Here is a 24,346-nt window from a genome sequence, read left to right as displayed (position 1 = left end):
TGTTCACTCTGTTACGCATTGAGGTGTGTGAAAACTGTAATGACAGTAGATACCTAAGAAACAGTGTAACGTGTGTTTTATGTTTACTTTAGTCATGGGTTAGAGTACTTAATCAGATGCTTGTCTGAACACCTATAGGACATGGATGTGTTGATATGTGGGTGAAACTCTGAGCTGCACCTGCTCATTCTGCGGAAATGAGAGAGAGACTCTCACACTCTCTCTCTCTCTCTCTGTGTGTGTGTGTGTGTGTTAGGAATTTTTCCCATCTTCCGGCATTGTTCAGGCTGAGTGTGAGTGCGTAAGGAAGCGGCAGTACATAAAAACTTCAGCAAACGTCGGTAAGTTAAACTCTTAAAATAGTGTTTTTGAAACGTAGCATCACACGCATTAGTTGCTTCATTTATAGAAGACGGCTAACGTTTTTATTCTCCAGGAGTGTGATTACAACTGACCAGTGTAGATTGCAGTGTGTGTGTGTGTGTGTGTTGCGCTTTCCTCTTCTTAGATCATGAGAGTATTAGTGGACACTAGTGTAGAAATACAAATGGATAGACTGAACACAAGTTCGAGAATTTGGACGTCCGTGTATTTACATGTCTTTTATATATGTGCTTTCTTTCTGTGTGACGTGTGTTTGGTGGTGGTGTTTTAACACTCATTAATAAGTTCACCTTAAATCAGCTGGTTTAGGTTTAGGGGTTGTAACTTGGCCTACTTAACATTCCCACAAGATTGAAAGCTTCATCACTGCCCTTAGCAATGTCTCGAGTCTTCCTGGTGGACTGTTTACTTCTCAGCACTTCTCACCTTTCCACAAGTGTTTAAACAATGAGGGAAAACATTGGCATTAAGTGTTATTGGATATGTGCTCGTGCCACAAACCAGTTCCTATTCATTCTTTTAACGGCTAGTGGTTTGTTTTCCTCAGAGTTTTGTTACTGCAGAGTGTTTGGTTGAGTGGCGCCAGTGATTATTAACCACCCAAAGCGACATAATTAAATAAATGTTAACCAGAGAACTCCACCCGAAGTTGTCTTTAAAGGGTGGGAACGCTGGGATGTTTGCTTTTCCTTTTCTCGTTGCTCTGCCTGATATAATTTGTGTTATAGATTTGTGTTGCTGCATGTTCATATGCTAAGCAGCACAAAGTTCTGGATATTTACTCATGGAGTGTTTGTCGGAACCAGTGGAGGTCTGAGCCCGTTCCCATGCTCCTAGTCCTGGCTGTGTCCCTGTGTTATACTGCCTGTGAGAACATGGTGACTTTTAACCCATTTGACATTTACAACCACAATATGTAAATGTCCCGTGAGTTTGCCAACCAAATTTAAGTTTGTAGCCAAAACATAAATGGACACAATACTTTTTTTTTTTTTTTTTTTTTTAAACTCTTCAAAGAGGGACTGAAAACAGAAACACTTCCTCTACTTGTCAGTTCTTCTCCGTGTCCAGGTTTCTGCCCTTTTTCCAAACATCATATGCGCCTCCACTATTTGTATAATCAGAGATGCACATGCGCACTCAGTCACACTGCTCGTGCAAACTGGCGCGTCATTTCTGTTGACTTTAGCGATATTTTGTTGACTTTAGAAATTAGTACCAAACAAATATTTTTCACCACACTGTAAATTTAACAGTTTCTAAATCTGCTTTTTTTAAAAAGTTGAAATAATAGATTCAACTTTAGCCTAACCCACAGGTGTTGCAGTATCATTAACTGTTGGCCTTAGAAGCATTACATATTAAATAGATATTAGATAGATATTTGTTAAACCTCATTTTCATTGCAATTGGTGTGCTGGTGCATTTCTGTTGAGCGACTCTTTCCATACACAGCCTCTCTTTATTCTGCACTTCTGGGAAGGAATATGGTGGTAAGGCACCATTAGTACGTTCTCTGGGCCCCAGCTTTCCTCCCATAGGCTACACAGGGAAAAGTGAAGTCCAAGCTTTCTTACATTTACATTTATTCATTCAGCAGACGCTTTTATCCAAAGTAACTTACAAATGAAGAAATACAAGCAAAGTGATATGTCAAGTGGAGAACAATACAAGTAGTGCTACCATACAAGATCTTTAATTAAGTTCATTATTATAGCTCAGAAAACAAAGCTCATTACACAAAGTTTGTCTGTTATGTTCTACCTTGATTATTTCCATGCATTTCATACCACCAGGATTACATCAGTATTTACAAGCAGAAAAACATCTTATGCCAGTTTTTGTATAAATATTGAATGCAAGATAAGTAGGCCACAGAACATTTATAATATTAAACGTTATAATATTAATCGGACCTGCCAGATCCGTTCGGATGCCCTGCCTCTGGATGGAGCTCTCATCTACTCCAATTCCAGATGGACACACTCACTGTGGTTGCTGGGACTACGGTTGCTTCTAAGGCCAAACATACTTCATATTAAACCATAATGAACTTTCCTTTACACTATCCATCGTTACCCAAATGAGGATGGGTTCCCTTCTGAGTCCGGTTCCTCTCAAGGTTTCTTCCTCTTAACATCTTAAGGAGTTTTTCCTTCCCACCGTTGCTACCGGCTTGCTCAATTGGGATAAATTCACACAATTAAATCTGTATACCATGTTTATACGCTTCTGTAAATCTGCTTTGAGACAGTGTCCATTGTAAAAAGCACTATACAAATAAAATTTTATTGAATTTAATTAAACATCGACCCTTCTTGTGCTGCTGCAGCCACTAGTTGTTGTTGTTGTTGTTGTTGTTTTTAAATCACAAAGCATCTTGTTCTTCACTGCAAGCATTAATACACATTTTTGGGGATAGAATGATGAAAGCTTTGAAAGTTTGCTGTGAATGCTTCTGTGATCCTGACTCAGGGTTGAATCTGGGGTTGAGTCTAAGCATTGTTCTTTCCTTTTTTCTGTCTGTCTGTCTGTCCTTTGGGAAAACTGATTAAACAGTTCTGATTGTTGTTGCGTTAACAGGACACTTGCACAGGTTTAGATGGTGCAAGCTATGGAGACCATCAACATGTCCTTCTTGACAGACTCTGAGAGGGAACTGATCTTAGGGGTGCTGAATCGGGATGAAGAGCTGAGACGGTTAGAGGAACAGCGGGTGAAGTGAGTGTTGAATCTTCACTACAGTGTCTTATGCAAGAGGCTCCTGTTCTCAGGAATCTCAAGCCCTGTACATCTCTGTGCTTTTATTAATCTAGCACAACTATAGCTATGTGTACTGAAATGTGCAGATGTATTTGCACACTTGCGTACATGTGAAAAAAGAATGAATAGTATGTTTTTCTTACACACTTGCACCTTCCAATTAATTTTCCTTCAACTAATTCAAATCTGTACATGTGTAAACTATAACTAGAAATTATTATTTAATTGTGCTGCCGTGAATAATAGTGGTAAATGAAATGCGAATGTGACTGAAATATAGGCTCAGAAATATACAGTCGCAAAAAAAAGCAAAGAGATTTGTGTATTACTGTGCAACAATCTGTTTGTAAATATCATTTTACAACTTAAATATTTTCAACCCTTTTTTTAAAGCAATTTAGTTAATTATGTTGGTTTCTCATTAGGGCTTCAACTCATGATTATTCTCATAACCGATTAGTTGGCAGATTATTTTTCGATTAATCGGATGGGGAGGGACAAACTTCCAGTACCTTTTTTTTTTTTTTTTTTTTTTTTTTTTTCCATTTATTTAAAACAAAATCCACAAACTGAGTGTTACGAATATGAACTTCAGACTAAAACTTTACACAACTGTTTGTCCAATTATATAAGACTGAAAAGAACCCAATACACACAGACACTATATATTATTCATTTAGGACTGTAGTTTAAGTCTTTTTTGCAACTATAAAAAGTAATACATAAACACATTTTATATATATATATATATATATATATATATATATATATATATATATATATATATATATATTAATATATGAAATTAATATTTATACGTTACTTCTTATGGATTCACAAGAAGCACAGAATTCTACAGTCCTGGTTGATTGGTAGAACCTGTCATTCCCCAGGGATTGGTTCAAATACCATTAGTACAAATACCAGGTTCAATTACATTTTATTGTTGGTGTGACATTTAATTTGACTCTCTGAATTATCTTTTGTTTATTTTATCCATCAGTGCGACACTTGAACTTGTCTACCACTCATAGGTTTTTGCAAATTATCATTTCATTTGTAAATGAAAATTTTAAATAAATCCATCAATGAACGATCATCAGCTCAGCTAACGTGATATTTGTGAATGCACACGAATAACCAAATTAATTAATTTTAAAACATCTCCTTTGAATATATTTTGATACATTTAACAAAAAAAAATTATTTTAAAAACTTTCCTACCGACCCCCTGCAATTACAGCACTGACCACTAGGGGTCCGCTGAAACGCTGCACTAGAGAGTAGAGTACACAGTACGTAGTGTAAGTGTATAGTACATCATTTGGGACACAACTTTAGTATTTACTCTCCGAACCATGTTTGCGGAACAGAAGTAAGGTAGTGAGTAAATGTACCCTGTGCCATTTTAATCGATAATGAGATTTTTTGACAACGAATTTCATAATTGTTTATTATCGATTTTATCGATTAGTTGTTGCAGCTCTATTTCTCATTGATTCTTTCCACTGTGTATATTGTAATAAAGTTACATTTTGGTTAGGTTAGGCAAAACTCAAACCATTCCAGTCCTGAGCAGATAAATAAAATTTTTAGAAAGGGTACTGACTGTAGAGTAGTAGACATAACTCTAAAATATATGTATATTTTTTTAAATACTACTTTTGAACTATAGGAGACTGAAAGCAGAGTTGTTGGACATCAGGAGAAAGGGAGCAAAGCGCAGCAATGGCAATTACAGTGAGCACAGCTGTGGACGCTGTCAGGAGCCCCTAGGCCGTCTAGCTGCCAACACTAACCAGTGCCCAGTGTGCAAACACAAAGTGTGCCGAAACTGTCGTACTGTCCGAGCCAATGGGTTCTGGCTGTGCAGTGTGTGTGCCAAAGAGGCGTGAGTATAAACACACATGATCTCAGAGCCATTGTGGACTGGAAAATTATGCCCTTTGTTTTAATGAAACAACATGTTAATGGTTAATAGAAGTACTTTTTTGGTGCTCCTTCCAGGGACATAAAGAAGTCTACAGGTGACTGGTTCTATGATCAGAGGGTTAACCGTTTTTCCACAGCTCCTGGACATGATCTAGTACGAGCCTCAATCAGGAAGCGACCTCCAAGTAAGTGCAGGAAACAGATATCAGACAACAGTGTGTGCTTTCACTATTCTAGAGACAGCATGAAAAAGAGAAATAACATGTTATGAACTGTAACATTTAACATTAATTGTAATATATAATCTTGACAGAAACCCTGTTCAGTGGTTAGTGGAAAAGCAGACACAATATATTAAATAAGAAACAACAGTCTAAGTCTAATAGCCTCTTCTTGAAATTGGCATTGTGCCATCCCAGCAAAGAAGCGTGAAACCACAGGGGAGGTTCTGTTGAACAGTCCAGATTTGAACTCCAGCCAAACTTTACCAGTACCACGGCCCAGACTGAAGGATCTTGCTCTAGGAAACAAAAGGTAAGTCCATCAGGTGAAAACTGGGGGCAAGATTTCAATATATATGACAGGATTATTAAATAATAGTGGCTAAAAACAGAAAGCTTCAAGACATGGTCATTATTTAGTTACTTAAGTTTAGTTAGTAAAGAATATGGAGGTCAAAATCTGCTGGAGGATGAAAAATCGCCAAAACAAACAAATGAAGTTAATATCAACAATGATGTTTGTTCACTTGAAATGTCCAAAAGGTGTTTTTAAATGTTCTTAATTTTTAAATACCTTAATTTTTACCCTTTAGTATAGGGATGTTCAGTCCTACCCCCAAACAGCTGGTGTGGCTGCAGGTTTTCATTTCATCAGGAGTCACACCTGATTCCACCTGTTTAATCAGTTGTCCTCCAGCTTGGTTGGTATGAAAACCTGCACTGAGCCACACTGGCTCAGTGCAGGTAGGATTTGGCACTACTTCTGTAGTACATTCAGACCTAATATTACTTGTATTTTTTAATGAATCTAGAAAAATTCACAAGACCCAACCATACTCTTTAAAAAAAATTTAAAAAAAAAAGAAAGAAAGAAATGTAATTGTGGGTAAATAAATTAGTTTAGCATTTACATAATAGTGTACTGCATATATTATATATATATATATATATATATATATATATATATATATATATATATATATATATATATATATATATATATATATATATATATATATATATAATTATTGCCACCTTTCATGAATAACAGTCAACAAATGGAAATTTAGGACATAAATGTGGATTCTACACATTTTAAACAGTTGTTCTCAAATTAGTGTATTTGTCCTGAAAAACACTTGTCAGCACATCATTAATACTATGGGAGATATTTGTATTGCATCAGAGATGCCTTTATGCATCCATTATTCTGGATGTAGCTTTGGGCAGGAGGTGAGGTCTTCAGGTGGTGCCCAACCTTCTCAGAGTGTTTCGACCGTTAACCACAACACACTCCAGTCAGCAGTGGTGGCCAACTCACTGCCCCTCTCCTCCCAGCTTCCAGCTAGTTTCCTCCCTCTTATGCCAAAGCAAACAGGAGGCTGCTGCTTCTCCCAGCCTGCAAACTGCTGTTTTCCTCTTGTGGCCTCTGACTCCATTAAATTCCACACTGATTGAGTGGGGAATCCTCGACACCCTACCTCCACTGTAAACAGCCATGTTGTCCACCCTCTCTCTATTCTGATACTCCTGGACAAGTTGTTGGTACTTAGTTTTCTTCCTTTCTGCTGCTTCCTCACAGTTCTCCTCCCACGGGACTGTTAGTTCCACCAGGATAACATTCTTCCCCTGTAGAGACCACAAGACAATGTCTGGTCTCAGAGTTGTGGAAAGTACCACCTCTGGGAACAAGAGATTCCTCCCAAGGTCGATCTTCATCTCCCATCCCTGGGTTGACTGTAGCAGGTTTTGGTTGGCTTTGTCCTGAATAGCTGGCCTCTGACCCTCTTTTACAAAGGTGATGGTGTTCAGTGATTTTGTTTTGGCTGGGTGTTATTTCCGCCTTTCCTACTCCAAGATGTCTGCAGGTGTTGTCAACACCTTGTCATGGTGCCACCGATACCTTCCCTGGGTCAGAGCTGTTTTGCACAACTGATAAAATATGTGCCACGGTCCCTTTAACTCCACATAACTTGCAGAGGGGATCCTCACTCTTCTCCCACCTGTGCAAGTTGACTGGGGTGGGGAGTGTATCATACACTGCTCTAATCAAAAATGACATTTGAAAAGGCTCTAATCGCCACAATTCAGTCCATGTGATGGTTCTCTTAGTGAGGTCCCACCTTGTCCACGCACCTTGGGTACAAAACTCGATGGACTTGGCTCTTCGTTATTTCTCCTCCTGGTTTCAAACCTCATCCTGGATCCAAGTTCTCTTTTCACTAGAAGTGGACTTCAACCACTGTTGGAAATGGGATGTTCCTATGCCTTGTCTTCCAATGCAGGGATTACCGATGAGATGTCTAGAGAATAACAACTCTGACCCTCATACTGTGACATCTAAAAAAGTTAAAGGATATTTACTGAAGTAACTTGGACCACTGCTCCATGCGGAATTTCAAGTGCCTGTATAGGTTTGTGCATGTGGACTGTCCTTTGCAATTTACATTCAAGGGGTCAAATCCAAACTCTAAAATGGCCTTTGCAAAGCACTGATTTGGTTCCTGCAGTGATTCCTGTGCTAATTTGGATGTATATTTGAGATCATTATCTTGTTCCTTCCAGGCTTGTGCTTGGCAGAACTCATGATTTTCTTCTTCACAAGGACCCTGGATCAGTGAATATACAGATATTACAGTGGATATTAATGCTTTTCCTTATATGAAGTTCAGTTTTTTCTGCAAACATGCTGGTGGCATGCATGTCCAAAAAATCTTTCATCTGACTACAACATGTGATTCCAGCTGTAGTTCCAAAGCTGAGACCTGCTATTTTTCCACTTAGTTGATCCCAGGGAGTACTTTTTTTGCTGTCCGTCTAACAACTTGTTATTGAAGTGGCGTATAATAGTCGATTTTGAAACTTTATCGACATCAAGAATCAATTAAACTGTGCAATTTTGGTTCCTTTCTTATCCATTATCTAACTTGCAGAGTAACAACCATCTGTCTGTTCTATGTTGAAAACATTGTTCCCCATGGTGATGGATGGCAAACTGATTTTACCACAGGAGAAGGTAACCACAGTTCCTAGTCTCTTGAGACAATTCCAGAAGGACCAGATGAAAGGTATTGTCTTTAGAAGGACAAAATTTGCCTTTGACAATGATATATTAAAACAACCCCTGTTTTCTGAACAAAAACCATCTCAGTTGAACCGTCATTAAATAAAAATCAGTCTGAAAGGATTGAAAATGAAGATTTAGGAGCATTCTAAGGAAGTTAAAGATCTGGAAATAGAATTTCTTAACTCTGTAATAGGGTGTAAAAATATATACAAGACAGTAGACATCCCAGTAAGCACTGTTGGATCAATAGTGAGGAAGTTGGAGCTGCATCACACCACCCAAACACTGCCTAGACAAGGTTGTCCCTCATAAGCAAGACGGAGAGTGATGAGGGAAGCCACAGTGAGGCCAACAGTCCCTCTAAAGGAGTTACAGAGTACAGTGTCTGAGAGTGGAGTGAAGGTGCACAAGACAACCATTTCAAGAGCTCTGCATAATTGAGGACTGTATGGAAAGGTTGGTAGAACAAAACTATTGCTCAAGGAGAACCATAAGAAAGCACAAGATTGACTCATTGACAATGTGTTGGGGTTTTGTTTTTGTCATGATACCAAGGTCAAGTGCGGTCTGTGGTGCAAACCTAACGCATGGCATAGCTCAATTATCACCAGACCTGTAGTAAAATATGGTGGTTGCAGTATTGTCCTCTGGGGACACTTTGCATCCTCAGAACTTCTTGTCTGAGTTGAAGGGTGAATGAATGGAGCAAAATACAGGGAGATATTACAAGAGAACAAGTCTGCTAATAAATAAATAAATAGGTAGGTAGATGGGTAGAATGAATAAATAAATAAATAAATAAATAAATAAATAAATAAAGCTTGGGAGAAATATCATGTTTCAGCAGGACAGTGGTCCCACATACAAGACCAAAGCATTGCAGGTGTGGATAAAAACAAAAAAGTGAATGTCTCACAATTATAGCCCAGATCTGTATCCCACCTAGAATCCGTTGCAGTGTTTGAAAATTGCTGTTAACAAACATCCAACCAACCTGAAGAACCTGGAGCCAATCTTTCTGGAAAAAATGTGCAAAAATCACTGTGAAACAGTGAAGATCCCATTCCAAAACATGGGAATTAATGTGGAGTTGGTCGCCCCTTTGCGACTGTCACAGACAATCTTTTGTGAAGGCTTTTGGTACACTAGGTTCTGGTATGCCATGTACTATGTGAGGATTTGTGAAGAATTCTTCCACACCAACCATCTCAAACTGTGTTTTTATGGGCCTTGATTTGTACACAGGGGCATTGTCAGAGCCCCTTAGTTTCAATAAAGGGAAATATTAATGTTACAGTGTGCTGTCAACTTTCTGGCAAGAATTTGTGAAAGGCCCACAAATAGATATAATGTTGAGAGATATATGCATACATACAGTACATACAACCCTCTGAAAGTATTGGAATGACAAACCAATTTTTAGTTTTTGCTATACACAAAAGACATTTGGTTTAAAAGAGGAATATGAAGGATAGATCGGAATTTTAGCTTTTATTTCCTATTTACATCTAGATGTGTTGAACAACTTGTAGCATGGCAGACCACCCAATTTTTAGATGAGCAAATATTGCTAGTATTGGAACAAATACTCTTAAATTAAATAACATGTAACATATGGTTACATAACCCTTGCTTGAAATAACTGCATCAAGCTGGTAACCTGCTGACATCAAACTGTTGCATTCTTCTTTTGGGATGCTTTTTCAGGCTTGTGCTGGAGCTTTGTTCAGTTGTTGTTTTTTGTTTTTGGGGGGGGTTTCTCCCCTCAGTCTCCTCTTCAGGAGGTGAAATACATGTTCAATTGGGTTACGGTCTGTTGACTGATTTGAGCAGTCTAAAACTTTCCACTCTTTTCACCTGATGAAGTCCTTTGTTGTATTGGCAGTGTGTCTTGGAAAGTTCCTCCCAATTAGATTGGAGGCATTTCTCTATAAACTGGCAGACAGAATGTTTCTGTAAAGTTCTGAATTCATTATGCTACCATCATGAGTTACCTCATCAATAAATATTAGTGAGCCCATTCCAGAAGCAGCCATGCAAGCCCAAGCTTGTTTTGGCTCATGGATCATCACTTTGGTAGAGGATCATCTTGCTTCCAGAATTTGTGTGGCTCATCTCTGAATTTCTTTGAGAATTCCAATCTGACTTTCCGATTCTTACCTCTGATGAGTGGTTTGCATCTTGTGGTATGGCCTCTATATTTCAGCTCTTGAAGTCTTCTTTGAACAGTGAATCATGATACCTTCACCCCTGCCTTGTGGACGTTGTTTGTGATGTCATTGACTGTTGTTTTGGGGTTTTTCTTCATAGCTCTCAATGTTTTTGTCAACAACTGCTGACCTGCTCCATATCTGGTTGTTAGTACACCAGTGCTTTCTTTCTTTCAGGATATTCCAGGTTGTTTTATTGGCTATGCCTAATGCTCATGCAATGGCTCAGCTTTTCACTACTTTCTCAGCTTCATAATGGCTTGCTTTTCTCCCATAGACAGCTCTCTGATCAAGTTGTTTTATCCTTTTTAACAACAAATGCACTCTTCACAGGTGATGTCCAGGCTTCAAACCAAGAGTAGATATTCAGAGCTATTAATTGTTTAAACAGTCAGTCTAACAGGGCACACCTGTGCAGCAAGAACACCGGTCAGTCACATGTTCCAATATTTTGATGATATATCACTTGAAAAATGTGTGGTTTCAAACAAAAGGTGCCATGTTCTAGGTGTTTAACCCATGTATATGTAAATATCAGGAAATGAACACTGAAATTCTGATGTATCGTGTAATATTCATCTTTTTTCTCAAACCCAAATGTCTTCAGTGCAAAAAGAAAGAAATAAAAAAATACTCGAGTGGATAATTTCAACTGTGTGACGTCAAGGATAAATTTCACCAGTGTTGTATCTGCACTCAGCCCATCCAGTAAGCATCTGCAGCAGAGCAACACAGACTTGGCCGAGAATGCCAGCCTCTGCAGTAGCCGTGCTGACAGCGACTCATTGTCCAGCACGCCGTCGACACAGAGGTGCAGGTTTACTTAACTACTGGACAAGAAAATACTGTATGTTATCTATGAGCACGTTAAACAGAAATTCTTTTGAATTTAGGAACGAGGGAGTGAACAGGTTGAGTGGAACAGATTCCACTGTGTTAAGTATGTCCTCTCCCATTAAAACCCACAGTCCTTCTGGATCCTCTGCAAGCACCGAGACTGTGAGTGGACAAACATGCCTCACTTGTTCCATCCATTCAAGTTAGAACTCCTAGATGGCCACAGCACTGCACTTTAGTGTTTTTTTGTAAGCTAACACTCCTGTCCCCACATCTTAGCTTATTACAAAGTGTAGTGAGGTGGTGGGGTTAGAAAGGGATAAACACTGAAGGGGACATTACTGTGGCCTTCTGAAACCTAATATCACTGCACTGTATTGGCTTCCATCTTACCTCTTTACCTGTATAACTGCTTATGACTTAATCTGTCTTAATCACTCTTTTTACTTTTTAAGTCATCTTTAGTTCATCAAATTAATACATGCCCGGAGTCCTTGAATGATGATGATGGCCTTTTCAAGAAAAGTGTTAGAAGAGTGCACAAAATATCAGGTAATGTATGTCATTCACACACAGATTAAAGACCCATTCAATAGGGGCTGCCTAATTTCAGACCATTAAAACATATCTTATCAGCTACTTTTTTTTTTTTTAATCAATTACAAATTCTCTACTATTTTAAAAGTACTGTTGCTTTAGTAATAACCATAATTAAAGATATTTTCTTGAACTGACCTGATTTTAACTCATAGTTTTCATTACTGGACACTTGGTTGCTTAGTTTCACAGACGGTACCTGGTGACTTCAACTACAAGTATCCTTGGATTATTAAATATAAATCTCAATGTACTAAATTCTAATATCAAATTTATTCAAAGAACTTCTCCAACAAACTCTATGATGCATTGTAGAAAAAGGCAAAATGACTGAAAAAGGGGAAATTTAAATAAAAGAAATAAATTTTACACAGAGCACAACACTTAAACAAAACACACTCAAAAAAAATTCAGGTCTCTTTTTTTTCCCACTTTCACTCCTTCCTGTCAGCTTAGGTGATACAAACATGTCTTCTCTCATGACTTTTAATAGCTTGTGAATGCATTGCTAGTCCCCTTTTTCCTCTCTCCCTTTGGCTCAAAAAAAGATTGGGCTCAGTTCATTTTTATTTCAACTCATTTGTTTGACAGAATAACCCAACCCTTTGGTAAAACACACATGAAGTTAATGCGTGTCTTGTTGGTGATGGACGCGCTCCAGATTAAATATGCCTTGCAGAACCTCTTTCAGACCAAAATACATACTTTTTCTAAAAATAAAGATTCTGTATTAATCATAAACATAAATCATTCTGACATGTTAATTACATAATTAGACATATAAATAAAAGGATATAAATTGGGGATCAAATCTTACACAACTTTCCTTGGGTAAATGATGTACAGCTCCAATAGACCTGTAATTATAAACTTGAATTCACAGTGAATTTAAGATGATCTGTTCTCTGGTTTTGTAGAGTAAAGGGCTGAAAATATTTAGGAACTACTGTTCTGTTTGCTTAGATTTTAAGCCAGTCTCTGTAGTGGACGTACGCTATGATATGACTGAGAACACCGCAGCCTCCATGGGAGACAGAAGCAAGTCAGTTCCAGGTCTAAACATAGTGAGTTTTCCTTTCTGACTGACCTACATGGCAGTCTTTCTCATGGGATGCCTTAAAATTATTGCTTTGCCGTACATGCAGTATTTCAGATGGCATATTTCTGCAGGATGAAGAGGAGGAGGAAGAGGATATTGATAACTTGGTCAGCATTCACAGAAGGACTGTGGGTGAAGGCACCACCAATCTGCGTGGCTCCAGTGTAAAATACCATGTTGTTTATAAAAGAACTTGTTCAATTAATATAAACGCCAGCTCCTGCATGAATGTGTGTTAATTTTTGCAGGGTACGCTGGGCAGCATGATGAGTGTATACAGTGAGGCAGGGGATTACGACATTGTGGACGTCAGTGGGGACATTGTCTTCTCCCTCCACTATGATGAGAGAATGCAGAGTCTCTCAGTTCTGGTCAAAGAGTGCAGAGGTCTAGCTTATGTTGCCAAAAAGAAGTGCAACCCGTAAGTGTTCTCTACTGATAGCGCTGTTGATTTTAACATAGAAGTTTCTTTGTAGCAAGTTAATATGCATTTTATGCTGTTAATCAAATAAATGGGTATAATATGAGCAATTTATGTTTACTAGGATGCACAAAATTATGTTAAAGTAGAAGTACAAACCAGTATCATCACAAGCCAACTATAATTTGGTGGGGGGAATGGGTAGAGGAGATTGGGGGGAGTGAATAAATGTGGTAGCGGGTGGCATTGTTGCCAGGTTGGACAGATTTTCTAAATGGACTGGAGTCATATGTACAGACAGAATTGGATGAGAGAATTAATTGGACAGGATTTTAAAACTTACATGCCAACTCTAAAGGTCAGGTACTTTTGTACAGCAGGACAGTTAACTATAAACATGCTATGCAAAGCTTGATGCAACAGCAGAAGCCTACATCAGGTTCTACTCCTTCTGAAATGATTTTCTGCTCACCACAATTGTAAAGAGTTACTATATGAGTTACTATAAACTTTCAGGCAGCTCAAACCAATCTGGCCATTTTCCTTCGACCTCTCTAATCAACAAGAGGTGTGTGTCTGAGTGTGTGTGTGTGTGTATCGCAGTTCAGCAGTATCAGAAATACTCAAACCACCCTATCTGGCACAAACAGCCATGCCACAGTTAAAATCACAGAGATTACATTTTTTTTCCCCATTCTGATGTTTGATGTGAAGATTAACTGAAGCTCTTGACCTGCTGCCACATGATTGAATAATGACACAAATGAGCAGGTGTACAGGTGTTCCTATTAAAGTGGATGGTGAGTGTATATAACTGTATAGATGTTATTACAATATTGCTATAGTAATTTACAAAAAAAAAAGTACTAAAGGTTTCGAGGTCAGTTCCAAATTAAGCCAGTATAGTACGTAATGCCGAAAGAGGAGATGAAGAAGGAGAAGAATGAAAGACTCTATTTGTGTCACATATACATTACAGCACAGCAAAATCCTTCTCTTCACATATGCTGGTGTCTAGGAAGTTTGGGTGAGAGCACAGGGTCAGCTATGATATGGTGCAGTGATATTACTCTTTTAAGTGAACTATATAATTCTTAAGAATTTTTCAAAAGTTTTTCAATATTTTAGCTATTCACATAAAGACACCGTTATAGTAGTCCAAGTGCAAATGTGAACCACGGTGCAGATTGATTGAGGAAAAGAACAGTTGTGCATGTAGTGAAATTCTGTACTTTTATCCACACACTGATGCTTCCCAGCTGTTTTGTGTCACCCACTGTAGCTATGTCAAAAGTTACCTCCTCCCAGACAAATCTCGTCAGAGCAAGAAGAAAACGGCTATCAAACGTAACACAATCAACCCCAGCTACAATGAGAGATTAAAGGTACTACTTAACTCGTATGTTGCAGTATATTGGTACTTTTTAAGAAAATATATTCCATGATTTATCTTTACAATACAGAAACATTTATATTTTTTGTCCAGTCTGACTTCCTTTTAATGCATATATTCACTCCAATCTCAGTGCAGACTCAAACATAAATACTGATTCTTATGATTGCTTTGTTTTTAATCTACATGAGTACACCATTTATGCTGAAATGTCATTTTCATGAGGCTACAAAGTGTACACCAGCCACTGTGAATTCAGGACCTCACCATTTATTCATCTTCAGTAACTGCTTTATCTTATACGCTCTGCATTAATGTGGATTATTTACCTCTCTTTCTTGTCCTTTTTTTCTAGTATTCAATCAGTCGCTCCCAGCTGATGTCTCGTACTCTCCAGCTCTCAGTGTGGCATCATGACCGTTTTGGGCGCAATGCTTTCCTTGGGGAGGTGGAGATACCAATGGACTGCCATGACATTGACTCAGGCCAAGAGGAGTGTGTGACACTCCAAGGAAAGGTAGTAGAACAAATGTGCAATGTCTAATCCAGTGCAGTTCACTCATGTACATTATACAAGTATTGTATGATTTAACTGTTTTAAATGGTAGTTCTTTCTGTATGCAGGTGGGCAACTCTTTGACACTGTCAGCTTTTTCCCAGTACAAAGGAGAACTTGTGATTTCTCTAAAGTATGTCACTGAGACGAAGGCAGCTGGAGAAAAGCCCCGAGGTGAGGGAACAGTTCCCCAGTTCCTTTAGTCAGAGGTGGCAGTAGTACACACATCCTTGAGTCCTTACTCAAGCAATAGTGCACTTCTCTAAACAAATATTCTGGCAAAAGATCTTAAATATAAAATCCTTGAAAGAAACCAGATTCAAAAGGGAACCCATCCACTTCTGGGTGACACTGGATAGTGAGATTGTAATGTGGATATATAAAGTATACACACCAATGTTAAAATTGCAGGTTTTTGCGATTTAAAAAAAGTAATAAAGCCAAGATAAATTATGGCAGAACCTCACTGTGAAATTTCAATTAAAGTTTTCCACTTTAATTTTAAGAATTATTGATTTTATGGGAAACAATGAAAAATTTAAAGTGTACAGTAACTTGGTTGCATAAGTGTGCATACCGCTAAACTAATATTTAGTTGCAGCACCTTTCTATTTTACCACGGCATTCAGTCTTTTTGAGTCAATCAGTCTGGCATGTCTTGACTTAGCAATATTTTGCCATTCTTCCTTACAAAAGCATTGTAAAGTCGCATCTCCTGTGCACAGCCCTCTTCAGGTCACCCCACAGATTTTCTATTGGATTTAGATCTGGACTCCAAAACCTTGTTTTGGTTAAACCATTCTTCTGTTGATTTTGAGGTGTGCTTTGGGTCGGTGTCATGCTGAAAGGTAAAATTCCTCTTCATCTGAAGTGTTTCAGCAGAAGCCTTAAGGTTTTGTGCCAGAATTGACTGGTATTTGGAGTTATATATTATTCCCTCCATCCCAGTACCACTCCAGTAAAGCCCCAGTACCAGCTGAAGAAAAGCAGCCCCAAAACATGATCCTGCTGAGTACATGCTTCACTGTGGGGATGGTGTTCTTTTGGTGATGTGAAGTGGTGTGTTTTGTTTTTTTTGTTGTTTTTTTGTGGCAAACATATCTTTTGGTATTATGCCCAAAAAAGTTCACCTTTGGTCTCATCAGACCATAACACATTGTACCACGTGGTTTTCGGATATTGGATGTATATACTTTAGCCGGGCTTGGGTTTTGTTTTTGTTTGTTTGTTTTTGTTATTGTTAAAAAAGGCTTCTGCCTTTCCACCTTACCCCATAGCCCAGACATATGAAGAATTTCGTAGCTTTTCACATGTAGGGAGCAACCAGTATATGCCAGAAATTGTTGCAATTCTTTTAATGTTGCTGTAGGCCTCTTGGCAGCCTCCCTGACCACTTTTCACCTGGTCTTCTTACCAATTTTAGAGGGATTTCCTTTTCTTAGAAATGTCTCTATGGAGACCCTGGGTAGAATATGTGCCCAGCACCCCCTTGCTGTTCGTAAAAGGCGAATGGGGCAACTTGTTGCCCATAAGTTGTGACCCGTGTCTGTGGAGGAAGAGGTCCTGGCATCATCTTTATCAACTGTCTGAGGTTCTTTATCTGTCAGAGGTTTGGGTATAGTTCTGCTGGATGCAAGAACAAACCTTTTTGCTGCAACTGTGGAGAGGAAAGGCATGAGGAAACCTGTCCAAAACCACCAAAATGCAGAAGTTGAAACCAAGAAACACACTTAATATCAAACAGCCCTCTGAAAAAGTTTGTAAGTTTTAACACGTATGGCCCAAACATACATCGTCCCTCTGGTGGAGCAACCATCTTAGTTCGACATATGATTCACAGCCAGAGCATGGTAGACACTAACCTACAGGCAATAGCACTACGTTTAACTCTTCACAAGGCCATTACTCTGTGTAATATTTATATACTTCCAGACATACCTATGGCACTCCAAGGTCTAAACAAGCTTGATAAGAAACTACCAACCCCCTACATACTTGTGGGAGATTTCAATGGTCAACTATACTAATGCGAAGGGTAAAAAACTCAGTAACAATGGTCTGCATCTCCTAAATAATTTCTCAAATACTTATCTGCACCCAGGACATGGAACATATTCCACAATTGACTTAAGGATATGTGAACCTGAGCTTTTACTTGATTTCTTGTGGCAGACTTGGGATGACCTATGTGGAAGTGGAGACTTCCCCTTTATTATTACCGCTACAAAATAAGATATTCAACACAAAGCCTCAAGATGGCAACCTAAAAAAGCCAATTGGTATCTTTGTCAGACCCAATGTTATAACAGATTTAATATAGTGACTCAAGACTACCAAGACCCAGTTAAAAAGTTTGCTTACATACAAGTCGCAGGACCAATCCCTGGTTTGACGATAACTGTAAAGCAAAGAGAGCCTTCAACAAACAAAGGAAAACAGCAAACATGCCACTATCCTGGCAAGAAGAAATTGTTATTCCAACTTCTAAACCAAGCAAGGATCATTCTGATGTAAACAACTACCACCAAAAAGCTCTGTCCAGCTGACTCTGCAAAATTATGGAGAGAATGGTCAATGACTGTCTGGTAAGGATACTGGAGTCGTGGCAAAAAAATCGGTGACTCAGTGTGGCTTTAGACAGAGCAAAAGCACCTAAGACCATCTCATCAGACTGGACTTATTTGTACAGAACAGCTTTATTAAGAAAGAACACAAGGAAGCTGTTTTCATCGATCTAGGGAAGGCCTATGATGCCATCTGGAGATATGGTATTCTCAAAGATCTATATGAAATTGGACTCCGAGGCAACGTACCTATCTTTATCTCCAACTTTGTTCGAATTCCGGGAGAATGCTCCATCTTTACAGCTGAAGCTTGGGCATTGGTCCTAGTCCTGGAAAATATCGAGAAGGGTCGAGAGCAGAACTTAATCGCCACAGACTCGGGAGTCTTGCCTCAAAGCACTCAAGTCAGTAAAGACTGACCATCCCATAATAGTCAACATTTTTATCTAAAGTAAATCTATTACAGAATGAAAACTTCAATATCCTCTTCTGCTGGGTCTCGAGTCACATTGGTCTGGGTGGAAATGAAAGCGCAAACACAGCCGCCACGGAGGCTCTCAACTTGGAAATCTCTGACTGTCAAAGACCACCTTCTGAACTATGACACTTGAGTTCATACATCTCTACAAGTTGCAGACAGAATGGGACGAAAGCAACAATAACTGTATGAAATGAACCCCAGTATATAAAGAAGGCCATCTTATAACTTCAAGTCTAGGCACAACTAAGTCGTGTTTACTTGGTGCCGACTGGGTCATTCAAGACTCTCACAAGGATTTCTACTGACGGGTGAATTACCCCATGACTTCCCTTCTTACTGAACTGTAATGCCTTTGATACTATCAGGCAACTATTGTCCATATTTTCTCCATATTGTATTTACAGTGTTCCATGCCATATCCAAAGCCTTGGAAAGAAAATTTGTAACCCTCTCCTGATGGATATTTTTTTTAACAATGTGATCCCATACATGCTTTGTAAGCTCTTTGCAGCCCTTGACTTTTCGAATTGGGTGTACCAAGATGATGTCATCCTATGGGAACAGCTGTACTTTATTTGGGGTTAATCAGTCACTTTAATTGATGGCAGGTGTATGCTCATTAGTATTTGATATTAGTTTGAATGTGATTGCTTGATTCTAAGCACTGCCACATTCCCAATTATAAAAGGATCTGCAAGCTGGATATTTTTTTTACCCTAAAACATTTCTGGTTGTTTGTCACTTGATTTCATATGTTGCAACGTTGAAAATGTTCTGACATGGTTTAACTTGTTTTATTTTGTTGCACAAAAAACGTGTCACTTTAACAAGTGTGTGGTGGAGTTTTTATATCCACTGTTACTCTTCCATAATTGTATATTATAAAGTCAAACATTACTGAGAGTCTTAAAAGGATGTTCAGTGGGAGCAGGGTCTTCATGATTAAAGCAGAAGTTTTAAGGTACAAGTCTGCAGTATCCTTTGAAATCTTTAAGGTATCCATGTAGCAAATACACAGCAAATCTCTCGGACTTGCTTGATAATAATTAAGTACAAACTAGCTTTCCTCTGTTACAGTAAAAACTGGCTAGATAAAAGTGTAATGTAGCCAACACCGATATTTGTAGTGATATAGTGTATAATAGGTCACATTTTTTGTATTTGAGGTATAAACTTTTCCTAAAAGTGAGAGGCTTGTGTTTTTCAGTTTTTGGTGTAAGACAACGTGCACAGATTTGTACAGCCAATCGTGTGTGTGTGTGTGCATGCATGCAGAAAGAGATCTATTTTCCTTTTAAAATGTAGTGAGTACACATACTGTAACTACAGACACTTGAAAACTGTATTTCAGCATGGTAACACTTTAATTGTACTTTGTTATTCACACCTCTGCCTTAGTAAAGAGAGCTGAAAACTGAAGTTACATTTATTCTTCATCCTCAGGCAAAAAGGCCAAAGTAGAGGATGGTGGAGAGCTGCACGTGTTAATAAAGGAGGCTAAGAATCTTTGTGCAATGAAAGCAGGGGGCACGTCTGATTCCTTTGTGAAAGGGTTAGACTTAATTCAGCCTACTAAACATTTAATTACCCATTTATGAAATTGCATTTTAAAATACCTTGTAATTGGTTTTCCACTTTCCTGATTCACAATTCTCAATGTGCAGGTACCTGCTGCCATCTACAGGCAAGTCGTCCAAGAAGAAGACGCAGGTGGTGAAGAAGACCGTGAACCCACACTATGACCACACATTCATATACAAAGATGTGTGTCTGGAGTATCTAAAAGGCATGTGTCTGGAGCTCACAGTCTGGGATCGAGAAGCCATGTCCAGCAACGATTTTCTGGGAGGAGTGCGTTTGAGTTCAGGGGCAGGTGTGTGCGCCTAGCTATGTCTACACAATGCGTCTGTTCTTTATGTTTCCATCATCATTCAGACCAAAACTAATTTTCCCCTTTATTGCAACATTATGTTGAAGCATTAAAACATCTTCAGAGAATGATTTTCTACAGACATATTACAGATATTACTTTTAGTAATTGCTTTTTATAGTGAAGCATCATCTGCATTTCACTGATATTTATGTTCATACTGAATCTTACACTGATTATACAATAAAAAGTTGGGACAGTATGGAAAATGCAAAAAAACAACAACAAATGAGTCATTTGAAAATTGAATTCACCCTGTACTGTATTGAAAACACATTATTTGATGATTTGAAAATATACACTCATTTCAAATCTGATGACTGCAACACACTCCAAAAAAGTTGGGACAGTTGACTGTTTACTACTGTGCAACATCACCTTTTCTTTTAATAACACTTATTAAGAGTTTGGGCGCTGAGTGAAGACACCAGTTGGTGAAGTTTAGCAAGCAGAATTTTCCACCATTCATCCATTATTCATTTCTTCAGCTGTGCGACTGTATGGGGCCTTCGTTGCCTTATTTTGAGCTTCATAATGAGCCACACATTCTCAAACGGAGACAGGTCAGGATTGCAGGCAGGCCATGCTAGCAACCGCACTTTCTGTTCACGCAACCATGTGCGTGTAACCCGGGCAGAATGTGGTTTGGCATTGTCCTGCTGTGGATGGCAGCATATGTTGCTCCAAAATGTGTACATATCTTTCTGCATTAATGGTGCCCTCATAGATGCGCCGGTTACCCATGTCATGGGCACTGATACACCCCCATACCATGACAGACGCTGGCTTTTGGACCTGACGCTGATAACAGCTTGGATGGTCCTTTTCGTCTTTGGCCCGGAGAACATGATGGTTGTTTTGTCCAAAAACACGATTCCACTGTGCTGCTGTCCATCTCAGATGAGACAGAGTCCAGAGAAGTCAGCGGTGCTTCTGGACAGTGTTGATGTATGGCTTCTGCTTTGTATAGTAAAGCTTTAACTTGCATCTGTGGTTGCAGCGGCGAATGGTGTTGGCTGGCAAATGTTTACCAAAGTATTCCCGAGCCCATGTCGGGAGATCCATTACAGACTCGTGACAGTTTTTAAGACCGTGATGTCTGAGGGATTGGAGATCACGTGCATTCAGAAGTGGTTTTTGGCCTTGCCCTTTACACACCGAGATTTGACCAGATTCCTTGAATATTTTAATTATACTGTGCACTGTAGAAGGTGAAATTCCCAAAATCCTACCGATTTGACTTTGGGGAATGTTGTTCTCAAAGTGTTGGATTATTCGCTGACTCAGATTGGCGAGCCTAGACCCATCCTTGCTCTTGAAGAACTAGGTCTTTTTTAGAGGCTCCTTATATACTACGATTAGATGATTGCCTCACCTGTTCACATCACCTTCTTATTTTAACTTGTCTCATTGCTATTAGTCCTAAATTGCCCCTGTCCCAACTTTTTTTAGAACATGTTGCATGCATCAATTTCAAAATAAACGTTTATCTTTTAAAAAAAAAAAAAAATGCAGTTGATTAGGTAAAACATCAAATACCTTGTCTTTATAGGTTTTTTGTTTAAATACAAGTCAAAGTACATTTACATATTATTCCACTTTGTTTTACTAGCATTTTCCTTACTGTCCCAACGTTTTCAGAATTGTATGCAATTGCTACAAATTATATTGTGGTGTTAATGTGTGGTATATTGTATTTTCCACTGGCTGCCTTGTAGAGAATATTATTTCAGATAATGATTTGAAGTTTGTGTGTCTGCAGTTCGACTGAAGGAGGGGAAGCAGGAATGGGTGGCTGACTCAACAGGAGAGGAAGTGTCTTTGTGGCAGAAGATGATGCAGTTCCCAGATTCTTGGGCAGAGGGCAGTCTCCCCCTGCGCTCCTCCATGGGAACGAGAGAGTAAAGACCCTGGCAATATGACAAGATTAGTATAAACACATTGGATTGGTATTGCAAATCCTTCAGTGAAAAGAGGCTAGTTTTCAATATTATAAACACCACAGACCAGGTAACCACACATTTTTCCTCTTCAGTACAGGCCAGTTTAACCAGAGATGTATGTATATACATTTAATTGCAATATTGTTAAAAGTTTATAAAAATGCTGGAGCAAAAATTATGCACAAAACGTAATCTTTATTGACATTCTTCCTGAAAGAGTACAGTTGCATAATTCTAAAAATGTGTATACAAAGCTGTAATTATTTACTGCCGAATGGCACAAAGCTCAGTTACTGTAGGTCCTGACTATGATAAACACTTTTTAAAAAGTTATATACAATTCACTTAATAAATATTATATATAATATTTTTCACTGTTCCTGTTAGCTGTGATATGTACAGAATACCGGAGATTATGAAATCCGTTTGTGTAAAAACTCAACCCATAAAATCGATCTGAAGTCCAGTATTTTGATGCACAGCCACAATATAGTCATCTGTAATGTGTGTGAAAGCAACACTATCTAAATTTATAAAGTAGAATTCTTGCAAAGCACCGCTTTGCTGTTCATGGCACCCTTAATGTTGATGTTGAGTGAATCTTTTCTGCCTCAGTCACAAAGGTCCTTGTTTAGCTGCAGCCTCTCTTGCTCCTCCTCTGTGAGAAGGTACTCCTCAATGAAATTGTAGAGTTCATCTGAAGTGGTGGGGTTAATGAAACGTTCCCGGTCTATACCAAGTTCATCAAGCAACACCATGTTGAAGTAGGATCGAGTGATCTGTAGAGCCTGCCTGTAATTAACATACACACACATAAGAGGTTCATTTTCATGCCATTGATTGTTTAAAAAAAAAAAAAAAGGTAACAACTTTTTTGGGTTATCATTAATAGTCAGATTATAGTTTGTTTAAGAAGCGATACGAGATATGTTTTGCATCTAACCTGAGACCCTCAATGACCTCAGTGTCTAGAAATTGTTCTTTAATCCGGCCCACTTCATGAGGTGGAATTCCTATCAACTCAATCACTGTCACATGTCGAAGATCCAGACCACATCCAGCTCTCTGAGATTAAACATTGACATGGTTGCCAGTAGAAATGTATTTGATATATCAGAAGATATAAGTTTATTGGAGCCTTACAAGTAACAGACCTGCAGCATGATGTTCTGAAGCTTGTAGTACTGGTCAGTTGCGCTTGGAGTTGACACAATGAGAAGTCTTCTCTTCTCATAGAACTGGTCAAGCAGGGCACCAGCAGACCTCATGTCAGTTTTGATTTGCATCACTAACAAAAGGCACGAATTTCAATAGGTGAGACTTTACATTAGTCGTTTGCTCTTAGCACCTTCCTAGCAGAGGATTTCTAGTTGTATACCAGATGTCTGCTGTACAATACACCAAAATCACTTGTAAATTAACATAATTTCACTGTGAAAAGTATTTTGTACATTTTGAAAATAGCTTTATTTTCATATGACCATCAAGTACAAGTTTAAAAATCGTATTTTGTACATTTTTGAAAACCGCACCTATCCCTGTTTTCCCTGGTAATTTAATTGCGGGTTAATCACTCACACATGCACTCCGGGGCTTGATCTGACCAGCTGCGGTTGAACAGGCAGACTCGGGTGGAGGTGCCACTCCTCTCATAACCAGCATCACAGTGATACTCGCACACCGCTCCATAATTATTGCCGTCAGATGAGCAGCTCAGGTATCCGTGCAAAGGGGCCTTCAGTACAGGACATCTCCTGACTAGGGAGCAGGAAATTAAAGCAGAAATATAATGTTATATAAAGCTCACAGAGGCCATTTAGGAGCATAGGGCTTTCAAAGTCTGTGTTTGGATTTCACTTCTGAAATCATACCTTCAACATGCACTGTAAACTTGCAGGTGGCCATGTTCCGGGCCTGGTCATAGACTTTGTAGCGAATTACATACTGC

At 38.7% G+C, this 24,346-nt stretch overlaps 3 protein-coding genes across 3 annotated transcripts in view; 2 read left to right on the top strand and 1 right to left on the bottom strand.

Moving 5' to 3' along the window:
- The window catches only part of mid1ip1l (MID1 interacting protein 1, like), a 183,181-nt gene that overhangs the window by 125,619 nt on the left and 33,216 nt on the right, over positions 1–24,346 (top strand). The gene's annotated exons all lie outside the window — the stretch shown is intronic.
- sytl4 (synaptotagmin-like 4) lies at positions 125–22,765 on the top strand. Its single transcript, XM_017473995.3, has 17 exons — positions 125–341; positions 2,968–3,105; positions 4,823–5,038; positions 5,155–5,264; positions 5,499–5,613; positions 11,278–11,388; positions 11,471–11,576; positions 11,870–11,966; positions 12,975–13,075; positions 13,182–13,274; positions 13,359–13,531; positions 14,814–14,916; positions 15,280–15,441; positions 15,549–15,654; positions 19,969–20,077; positions 20,190–20,398; positions 22,218–22,765. Exons 2-17 carry the CDS (start codon positions 2,987–2,989, stop codon positions 22,358–22,360), a joined length of 2,073 nt encoding a protein of 690 aa, XP_017329484.1. The 5' UTR covers positions 125–341; positions 2,968–2,986; the 3' UTR covers positions 22,361–22,765.
- Positions 22,574–24,346, bottom strand: part of srpx2 (sushi-repeat containing protein X-linked 2) — a 15,079-nt gene continuing 13,306 nt past the window's right edge. Inside the window, exons 6-10 of the mRNA XM_017473998.3 lie at positions 24,270–24,346; positions 23,977–24,156; positions 23,553–23,686; positions 23,342–23,463; positions 22,574–23,190 (exon numbers count right to left, since the gene is read on the bottom strand). The exon at positions 24,270–24,346 is cut by the window's right edge and continues 45 nt beyond it. Coding sequence (XP_017329487.1) covers positions 23,010–23,190; positions 23,342–23,463; positions 23,553–23,686; positions 23,977–24,156; positions 24,270–24,346 — 694 coding nt within the window. The 3' untranslated portion in view covers positions 22,574–23,009. The remainder of the gene's footprint in view (positions 23,191–23,341; positions 23,464–23,552; positions 23,687–23,976; positions 24,157–24,269) is intronic.

The sequence above is a fragment of the Ictalurus punctatus genome, chromosome 8 (genome assembly GCF_001660625.3).
Source record: "Ictalurus punctatus breed USDA103 chromosome 8, Coco_2.0, whole genome shotgun sequence".
Taxonomy (NCBI): domain Eukaryota; kingdom Metazoa; phylum Chordata; class Actinopteri; order Siluriformes; family Ictaluridae; genus Ictalurus; species Ictalurus punctatus.
This window is presented reverse-complemented; position numbering and strand designations above follow the sequence as displayed.